This window comes from Dama dama, chromosome 18 (assembly GCF_033118175.1).
Source record: "Dama dama isolate Ldn47 chromosome 18, ASM3311817v1, whole genome shotgun sequence".
Taxonomy (NCBI): Eukaryota; Metazoa; Chordata; class Mammalia; order Artiodactyla; family Cervidae; genus Dama; species Dama dama.
In genome coordinates this window covers 112,396,500-112,406,460 of record NC_083698.1, presented here as the reverse complement: position 1 = coordinate 112,406,460, position 9,961 = coordinate 112,396,500, and the positions used below count along the sequence as shown (strand labels likewise).

The 9,961-nt window shown below is 62.0% G+C and overlaps 1 protein-coding gene across 1 annotated transcript; it reads left to right on the top strand.

Annotated features, from left to right (window-relative positions):
• The first annotated feature begins 3,234 nt into the window (after nt 1–3,234).
• MNX1 (motor neuron and pancreas homeobox 1) lies at nt 3,235–8,458 on the top strand. The gene is made up of 3 exons (XM_061166227.1): nt 3,235–3,922; nt 6,686–6,846; nt 7,547–8,458. The coding sequence occupies exons 1-3, from the start codon at nt 3,235–3,237 to the stop codon at nt 7,907–7,909; spliced, it is 1,212 nt and encodes a 403-aa protein (XP_061022210.1). The 3' UTR covers nt 7,910–8,458.
• Nucleotides 8,459–9,961: the final 1,503 nt, after the last annotated feature.

The following is a 9,961-nucleotide window of genomic DNA, read 5'->3' as shown; positions in this document are numbered from 1 at the left end:
GCCTGATGGGAGGTGCAGCCTGGGACACTGCTTCTCCTGGGAAATGGAGGGTCCTCCCCGTGGCCCCGGCACCACCGGAGACAGAGGCTGAGGCCGGGGTACCGCTCAGACCAGACCTTTGATCTCTCGCTGAGGCCCTTCCCCAGACCGAGCCGCTCCTGTCTGCCCCAAACCTTCAAAGCCAGCTGGGCTGGGTCAATACAGATGATGGAAACAGGAAGGACCCGTGTGCTCAGCTTCACACGTCGTAAACCACACAAAGACCCCAAACCTCCCAGACCTCTTCATCTCTCTGCCTCTCTTCCCATACGACTTCACAGAGACCTCCCATTTGTATTACCTAATTCTTAACATAAACAGTGTGTGTGACCATTTTAGAGTCCTTTAGCATGTAGAGTCCATTTTGTCTAACCCTGAATTTTCGAGACAAAGAAAAACTCATCAAGATAAAGAAGCTTCTACATCTGCAATCACACTGCATTTAGAGAGGCCCCCAGGGCAACCTGGGCTGTTCAGGTGGTGTGGACTCAGGGTAACCAGGTGACCCAGTTCAAGACGGGTCCCACATACAGCGTCCACTCTGTCTGTTCAGGCAGTGTTACCAGCCAGTCCAGGCACAGGAGAAGCCCAGCGACGGTGAAGGTTCTGCGAGTTTGGGAGCATAATTACTGTAGAACAAAAAAATGGTCATGTGAAGTCCTCTAGGAGTTATATTTTTTAAAAAAGAATGATTTTATTGCCAAAGATGGGGTGATTTATGAAGTCTAGCCCGCATGCCCCATCACCAACTAAGACAGCCCTGGCAGTGGTTATTTCAGGTTGCAGAGAGGCGGTCTACTTTGGGACGTTTACCTTGCAGTCATGCCCCTGCCACAACCTTCTAAATCGCTGCTCTCAGCACCAGCCGACCTGCAGCGCAGGTGGAGGAGGGGAAGGTGATGAGATGGGGAAAGGCAGCCACCCCTGGGGCTAAATGCCCCCATCAGAGGGGTGGCCACATTCGTTCTTTGCTCACTCTTATCTTGCAAAGAGTGATCGAGAGTGTTGCAGAGTGGCAACAAAGACACTGTCACCCTCCCTCGAAGGGTGAAGGTCTCTTGTCCAGAACTGCTGGCTACTCTCAGGTCTCCTTGTAAAACCCTCCTTCCCCCAGACAGAACATACAGGATGGGGAACAGGGCTGGGGACGCTGGGAGAGCTGGGGACAGCAGGTGGGAATGAGAAGCTCCTGAAGTCAGATCCATCTCATTTCAAACTCCGAGGCTTAACAAGTTTGCTGGGATGAAAGCTTCAACCTCTTTGAATCTGCCCTCTGTGAAACAGATGAGAAATCCTTCATCAGGCATCACAGTGAGGATGAAGTAAGATAATTCTAGAAAGCCTGTGGCACACAGTAGGTGTTCGAGGGATATGAATCCACCCCTCTCTCCACTCAGAGGAAGGACGACTGCACTTTTACCACCATAGAGACATGATCTAGAGAAGATAAACACCATGTCAAAGCTGCCGCTTCTACTGACAAGTTAAGACTGTTTCTTGCAAAACTGTGTAACATTTATTCCAGTTGCTGTCACTTATCTGCCCCTATCCTCCTAATCTTCCTACTAGTCCTGTGGGTCTCGGATCTACCCTGTTACAGTGAAAAGGAAACACTGCTCACCCCTGGAGCCAGGAGTCACTGTGATCAACTCTCACCTGGGTAAAAAGCCTTTGAAGGGAAGCGACTTGCTCCCTGCATTTACCGCTAATAATCTTTCTGTAGCAACCTGACCTGCTAATTGTAAAGTTTACCTGGCCCTGTGTTTTATTTTCGCTTGGTCCTCGGCCCCTCCCACAGCCCCTTCCTGTCCTTTAGTCACCTCTCACCTGCAGGGGAAGCCAGGTTTCCAGAACCTCAGCTCCCTCCCTCTCGAATTCTCACGTCGGTCTGGAGAAGATAACTAGGTCTAGTGGAGCTGTTGACAAAGCCTGGCGTTGGTGGCCGCTGGGCTTCTGGACGGTCATTCTTTCCGCTTCGAAACGCCCTTGGAAGTGTTTTTTACTGTAAATATGTGAAGTGCGAATGGGGGACGGAGGTGATGGCTGGACTCTCTCCCCAGTGCCCTGCTCCGGATGAGGGAATCCCTTTCCTCCAATTTCCCAGAGCTGCAGGCAGGAGAAAGCCTGCATCGTCCGGCCCAGGGCCTCGGGGCAGCAGGATCAGAGTGACCAGCCTCATAGGCCTGCGGCCCTGCTGGGTTCTCCAAGACCGGGGTGGGCGCCTCGTGCTGCGTTCGCACGGCTGGGTGTCCCTGGCCGAGAGGAAGAGCTGTGTAGTCGAGGGCCTGCCCCAGGGCAGGTGGGCGATGCCTGCAGGACCACCTGGGTCTTGCATATTTTCACCTGGACCCGAGAGGGCTGAGGGCGAGGCTATGTGTGTGCGCCCCCCGCCCCACCACACACACAACACCTGAGCCGCACAGAAGTTCCAGAGAAGGTGCGGGACTGGCGGCAGGGACACAGCCGCCCCCCACCCCCCACCCCCAACCCCGCGGCCGGGGACCCTCTGCAAGCAGAGCCGCCAGATGTGGAAGCCGCGTGGGCTCTCCCGGCAGAAGTGGGCACCCTCAAGTGCTGGCGGGCAGGAGGGACAGGACGCACGCTGGACTCGGGTAGGGCGGCCAGCACCCGCCGGCCCGCTCCGCAGCCGCAGGAGCGCGAGCAGGCACCCTAGGGGCGCGCCCCCCAACACCCCCGAGCAGCCCGCCCCGCCCCCGCGGCCCGGCAGCCCGCGCCCTTTAGGACCCCGCGACGCAAAGGCGGGGCGGCGGGCGGCCGGGGCGCTGACAGGTGCGGCCCTCGGCCAATGGCGGCCCTGGGCCCCGCCCCCGGCCCCGCCGCGTGCGCCAATCGGCGGCCGCGCTGCGCTTCAAGTGCGCGGAGGGGCGCGGGGCCCCAGCGGCGCGCTCGCCCGCGGCTGCAGCGCTGAGCCGGGCTACCGGGCCCCGGCGCGCCGAGCGCTCGCGTGGGCTCTGTGCGGGCGCGAGTGAGCGCGGCCCCGGCGGGCCCGCCCGGAGGAGACTCTCGGGCCATGGTCGCCCTCGGCTGAGTTTCCGGCGGCCACTTTGATTACTGGCAAATAATCGTAACCATACCGAGCCCCGGGGCCGGCGGCCGCCGCGCACGGACTCCGAGAGCCGGCACGCGGCCGCGTCCCGCACCGCCCGGCGCCGATCGCCGGCCCCTAACGAGCCGATGGAAAAATCCAAAAATTTCCGCATCGACGCGCTGCTGGCCGTGGACCCCCCGCGAGCGGCCTCGGCGCAAACCGCGCCGCTGGCCTTGGTCACGTCGCTCGCGGCCGCCGCAGCTGGACCCGGCGGCGGCGGCGGTGGCGGGGCGAGCGGCAGCTGCAGCCCGGCGTCCTCGGAGCCGCCCGCGGCGCCCGCCGACCGCCTGCGCGCAGAGAGCCCTTCGCCGCCGCGCCTGCTGGCCGCGCACTGTGCGCTGCTGCCCAAACCCGGCTTCTTGGGAGCGGGCGGCGCGGGCGGCGCAGCGGGCGGCGGGGCAGGCAGCGGGCCCGGGGGGCCCCACCACCACGCGCACCCCGGCGCCGCCGCCGCCGCCGCAGCTGCGGCCGCGGCCGCGGCCGCGGGGGGCCTGGCGCTGGGGCTGCACCCGGGGGGCGCGCAGGGCGGCGCGGGGCTCCCGGCGCAGGCGGCGCTCTACGGTCACCCGGTCTACGGCTACTCAGCGGCGGCGGCGGCCGCCGCGCTGGCCGGGCAGCACCCGGCGCTCTCCTACTCGTACCCGCAGGTGCAGGGCGCGCACCCCGCGCACCCCGCCGACCCCATCAAGCTGGGCGCCGGCACCTTCCAGCTGGACCAGTGGCTGCGTGCGTCCACCGCGGGCATGATCCTGCCCAAGATGCCGGACTTCAACTGTGAGTACCGCTCAACCCCGAGCCTATGGAGCGAGGAGGAAAAGGGGCGGCAGCGGGGGTGGCGAGCACGGGCAGAAAGGTCTCCCACGCATCCTCCGCCCGGCATTTCCTGCCCCGGCTCTCTGCCCCGAGCGAGCTGTGGACGTGCCCCTAGGCCGCCTCGGCTCCGCTCGGGGCCTGCGAGGACTCGCGCGGGGTGCGCGGCGTGGGATCGCCAGCGATCGATTAAAATGGCCACGCGCGGTCCTTGTTCTCTTCCTCTCTTAACGGGAAGGGGCAGCTGGAGGTGTGAGACTAAAATCTAATGATTAACCGGTAGGCTAGAGGAGAAGGAAGTGGTGGGGGAAGGTGAGCCGAGTTAGGCGTGCCTGGGAATCAGAGGCCACCGAAACCAGGGCTTTTATGCACAGAGAAACGGACGTGACTTAGGTCCCGCATTCTGGGCTCTGGAGAGACTCCCAGTCCCTCCCAGGAGAGGCAGACCTCCCAGAGTAGGAAAGGAGGAATGAGCTTCAAGAGGCTGGAGACATAAGGCTGGGGCCCTTGCGGGGCTGTGCCCGCCTCTGGAAGGCGCTGGGTCGGGGTGGGGAGATGCCCGGGAAGGCGGGTGGCTGGGTCTGAACCGAGATGGCATGCTCCAAGTGGGCCGGAGATGCACCCTCCTACTTTGGGGTACTCCCCAAGGGGCTTTGAGCAGCAGGCGCCCACCTCAAATTCAGAGCGCCCAGCACAGCACGAACCCCTCCCCAAGACTGCAGCCCGGGAGGGCTGGCCACCCCCCACCCCAGAGCTGCCCGACTGTGGGCAGCAAACTTGCCACCCAGGCGGGACACCTCGCCGGGGCCTGGGCCTCTCAGGCTTTCTTGGCGTGCGCCGGCCGCGGCCCAGGACTGTAGCTGCGGAGAGTGTGGATCTTGGGTCGGCTGGCTCCACCCCGGCTCCGCTCAGTGGAAGATGCGTGAGGCTTTACCCTTCAAGCGGCCAAACACCCAAACAAAGAGACCCCATTGTTTCCGTCTGAGTGGATTTGTTTAGACTAGGAAGATGCAGGCATCGAGGAGGGGTGGGGGGAGCGAAAAAGAAAACAGAAATAAACACTTGCCAGAAATCAGATTCCTCTGCTAGAAGTGATGGTTGTGACTAAACAGAGAAAAGCTAGGCTCCCACAAGGCTGGAGAAGTCACAGCGGGGTGAGAAAAGCCCAGCGTGTGCGCTGTTTGCCCTTGATGCCCCAGGCCGGCCCAGCTCAGCTCCCAGAAGGCCCTGATAGCCACCCTTCCCTTCCATGGGGCCACCCGTCCCTGCCCCAGGCCAGGCAGAGGGCAAGCTGGCATCCACAGCTTCAGGCACATCTGAACTGCTGACCCTGGTCCACCAAACCCAGGGAGCCCTCGGGGGCCCAGCCTCTGACCCAGCAACCCCTTCTGATGAAATGCAACCCAGCTGTCTTCTACTCTGACGTGCATCTCCCAACACCTGGCAGGCTTAGTCTCCTGCAATGGGGGGCCGGGGGGTAGGGGTTGTCCACAGCTGCTGCCCCCCAGGAACTGGGTTCCCTGACCACCTGGCTGTTTTCTCGGGCCTGTGTGGAGCCCAAGGCTGCCCAGAAAGTCAACTGAAACCCCATCGCTTTGCCAATACACTTTGCGCATTCTTACTCCTAATCTTGACCCTGAGGTAGCTAATTAAAACCCATCCAGCTTTAAGTTCAGAGAAAGAATCTGAACACCGAATCCTAAAGGGCAATATGAACAGGCAAGGATGCCAGAATGGGTTCTCGCTGGAAAACCTGTTTGGTTTCCTTTAACTGGTGTCTCAGCCATCGGATGGCATTTCCCAAATGGTCCCTTCAGAGCCAGCGTTTTAATTAAAGTTCTAATGTATTGTCAAGTTGGGAATTCAGGGCCTTGTTTAACTAAAGCAGGGGGCGTGGGCCTTCCCATAAAGCAAATTGCCCATCCCAGGGGAGCCTGGGCTGGCCTGCCCCGGGCTGGCTGCTTCTTTCCTTTCTTTTATTGTCTAACACTTGTCAGGCTCCTGGGAAATCAAGGGAAGTCTCGTTTTGAGGTCATAAAATTCTCTGTGATGTAACCGTGTGAAATTATGTAAATAAAGCAGAGAGAGCTCCTTGAACACACAGAAAGCCGGATCCCCCTTGTGCCCGGGCCTTTAATTTGCGTAATGAGAATTGTCCTGAAAGGCTTCCAATTGCCCCAGTCTCTGCCCCTGGGGACCCGGCAGCATTGTCAGAAAACACTTTACGGGAGGAACACATGGTTAGGCCCAGGATCTGGTCCTTTTCCTCCCTCCTCCCTTCGTCCTCTTTCTCCCCCTTTTCTCCTTCTGCTCGCTTTCTATGTAAGGAGGTGGTGGTGGGAATTCTGCACCCGGAAGAAGCAGGAAGTGATTCCCAGGGCCTGTGTCGATTTGGGCCTGAGTTGGGGGGAAGGTGCTGGGCAGAGTGGGCAGGAGGTGGTCTCTGGGCCTCTGCTACTTGACTTTCTGTCCACCTGCTTTGCACCAACGCCCACCCGAGGGGGCAAGGCGAGCCTGGTTGATAGGATACGCGGACCTGCCTGGGATGAAAAGATTTGGTCCCATTAAACCCAGACGGTCTGGGTCTACCTGGCGGTGGGGTCCGGGGCTCTAGGGCCTCCTGGGGAGGGGATGCTGACACTGAAGACAGAGGAGCAACCCTGCAGGGCCCGAGCAGCGGGCAGTGGGGTGTGAGGGGTGCCAGCCTCATGGCCTCTCCCACCCCAGCCCAGGCGCAGTCCAACCTGCTGGGCAAGTGCCGTCGGCCCCGCACCGCCTTCACCAGCCAGCAGCTGCTGGAGCTGGAGCACCAGTTCAAGCTCAACAAGTACCTGTCGCGGCCCAAACGCTTCGAGGTGGCCACCTCACTGATGCTCACTGAGACCCAGGTACGCTGCACCCCCCGCACCCCCTTGCCGGCTTGTTCCAGCCTCCCAGGGACCCTATCCTGTCTGCACATCCTGGCCTCCCAGGGATCTTGTCGCCTCTGCTCTCTTGACCCTGGGCCTCCCTGGGCACCTGGAGCTGCGCCTGTTGACCTTTAGGGTGTGGATTCACATCTCCCCCAGAGTCCACATCTCCCCCCAGGGTTCCTATGCCAGGGTCTGATTCAGCTGGTTCTGGTGGGCCCAGGAATTTACACACACACACACACACGCACACACGCTCACGCACACACACACACACACACACACGCTCACGCACACACCCTGTTCGGAAGCAGGTGGTCCTCAAGCCATATTGGAGCAATTTTGTTCGTTCGGGGAAGAGAAAGAGAGGAGGGGGCATCTTGAGATTCAGTGGTGGGCAGCGTAGCTGCCCTGGCCCTTCCCACGCAGACCGAGGGTGCAGGTGGAAGACCTCGGGGCTGGCGCGGGGGGGGGGGGGTCTTGGTTTGCACTTCCCCAGAGCCCCCAGCCCGTGTCCGACTCTTCCGGAGCTCCTGAGCCCTCTAACGGGAACCCCACCCGGGCCCTGGCGATGGCGGGCGCGCAGGGCCCCAGCGCAGGCAGGTGCGGGAGCCGGGGCGCAGGAGACCGACCGGCAGGGAGGGAGGCAGCCGGCCTCTTACGCCGCGCGCGCCCGCAGGTGAAGATCTGGTTCCAGAACCGGCGGATGAAGTGGAAGCGCAGCAAGAAGGCCAAAGAGCAGGCGGCGCAGGAGGCCGAGAAGCAGAAGGGCGGCGGCGGCGCGGGCAAAGGCGGCGGCGCCGAGGACCCGGGGGACGAGGAGCCGCTGGGGCCGCCGGCGCCCGGGGACAAGGGCGGCGCACGCCGCCTGCGGGACTTGAGGGACAGTGAGCCCGAGGACGACGAGGACGACGAGGACGAGGACCGCTTCCCCTACAGCAACGGCGCCGGCGCGCGCACCGCCTCCTCCGACTGCTCCTCCGGGGCCGACTCCCCGCCCCCGCGGCCCGGCGGGCCCGGCCACCAGCCCCCGCCCCAGTAGGGGCCCCGCGCCTGCGGCCCAGAACGCCGCGACCTCATCCGCGCCCCCAGGTCCGCGAGCCGAGGCGCCGGGTCCTGGGGACCGCTCTTTTGGGTCGTTTTCAAGGGACCTCCGGAGAGAGGGAGGCCCAGCAGGTTCAAACTCGAACTCTTGTACTTTTTAATTTAATTTGGCTTGCGTTGGGGGGAGGCGTTTCTGAGAAGAACCGACCATCGGGGGTGCTTCCCAGCTCCCCTCTTCCCGAATGGTGACGTCGGAAACCTGCAGTGTTAAACGACCTCCGAAACCTGAAACCTTCTCCGGATACGCCGTTCTTCTGAGTGTTGGAAAAAGAAAAAAATGTTTTGTGCTTATGTATATTGGGAAGGGGGGAATTTATGTCATGAGCGTTCAAACTGCTGGACATCCCAAAACTGTATCGTCTTTATTTTTGTATATTGTATTTATAAATATATATATATATAAAGAAATGTCTACTTACGCATGCTAAATTATCATTTAGCTTCTGCCATCGCCCACGATGGAATGTAAAATAAATTGGTTTTTTTTACTGGATGAGAGTGCAAGTCTTTTGAGGGGAGTTGTGAAAGCAAGTTTTACTGATTTTGTTGCTGAAATGATGGGGTGGGCCGTATTCCTGAGTTGACAGCAGAAGGTGAAAATCAGAATCGCGAATGGGTGTCAGGACCGCCACCTCCTCCAGGCCCTGAGGCCAGGGGTGGGGGGGGGGGCTTGCTTCCGGCTGCTGGGGAGTCGCAAGTACCAAGTGTCGCTAAAAGTCCCCGAGGCCAGGTGTCAGCGCGCGTCCACGTGCCGGCTCACATCTGTTGAGGATTCGAGCATCTCAAAGGAGTAACTCCGGACACCGTGGGTTTGTTTTCCTATTTCTATGAGGATCTTCTTGCTTTGCTGGCGCCCCAGAAGTGGAAACACACACTCTTTGAATGTTTCAGAATAGGAGCTTCAAATGACTACACTGGTCTCTAGGGTCCGTTTGCCGGCGGCGCTGCTTGCGCGCCCTGCCCGGGATGGCCTCGGACAGCGCGTCGCGTCTCCTCTCCGACCCCGGCCCTCTCTCCTGAAGCGCCTCGAGCCGGCCAAGGCTGGTTTTCCCGAATCAGTGCAAACTGCCGCCCGCGAGGACCGCAGCGGAAGGCGAGAACGCTCCAGCCGGGCCGCGGCGGCTCTGGGTTAATCAGCCCTGCCGCGCGCGCCATCCATCACGGGCAGAGCCGAGCCCTCGCCATGTGTGGCACACATGCCCGCGCGCCCTCCGCGGCGCCCCTTCCCCTGCGTGGCCGGCCGGCCGCCCCGGGCCCGGAGGAAACAGGTGAGCCCAGGCCCTGCTGCCCCCCGCAGCCGCCTCCCCCCCCTCCCCCTCCCCCGCCCCGCCGCGTCTCACTCCTCCCCGCACCTGGGCCGGGGCGCGCCCCTCCCCCTTCCCTGCCCCCTCCGCGGGCCCCCCTACTCCCGGCAGATAAATGAGTTCAGAAGGGCCTGCAGTTTCATTTGGGTGATTACCGCGCGGGCGAGCGGGGCCACTCCTCGACTTCAGGGCCGGGTGAGATTAATATCCTCGCTGGCAGCTCATTATCACCCCGGCTCCTTCCATAAAACGCGGGCTCAGCCGCGGCCGGGGGCGCGGCGCTGCTGGGAGCCGGGCCGGCGCAGCTGTCGGCGCGGGCGGCGGGGCGCGGGCCTGGCCGCCCGGGGTCCAAAGGTGGGGGATCCGGGACTGGGTTTGCAACTGGGGGGAAAGCCCGAGAGCCCCAGGAGAGGGGTGGGAAACGGGGGCGGGGGGGAGAGACGAGAAAGACGCCTTGGGGGTTAAAGGAAACCCGCCCTCTGTGTGCATCTCGCTGTAATTTCTACCACATTGCTCAAGTTCAGCCCGAAGCCATCTCGGCCCGGCAGGCTGCACATCTGGGGGATAGGCCCCTGCGCCCCCTCTTCCGGCTGGCCCGGCGTCGGCGCCCCCCCTCCCCAGTCTCAACACCACCCCCTCCCCCGACCGGCGGCGGCTTGGAGCGGGGTGGGCATCCGGCCTGGGCA

Bases quoted from the DNA above. Each gene is read 5' to 3' on its own strand.
- MNX1 (XM_061166227.1), top strand. From the start codon at position 3,235: ATGGAAAAATCCAAAAATTTCCGCATCGACGCGCTGCTGGCCGTGGAC. The intron at 3,923-6,685 runs GTGAGTACCGCT...CTCCCACCCCAG, and splicing joins CAAGATGCCGGACTTCAACT to CCCAGGCGCAGTCCAACCTG. The intron at 6,847-7,546 runs GTACGCTGCACC...GCGCGCCCGCAG, and splicing joins TGATGCTCACTGAGACCCAG to GTGAAGATCTGGTTCCAGAA.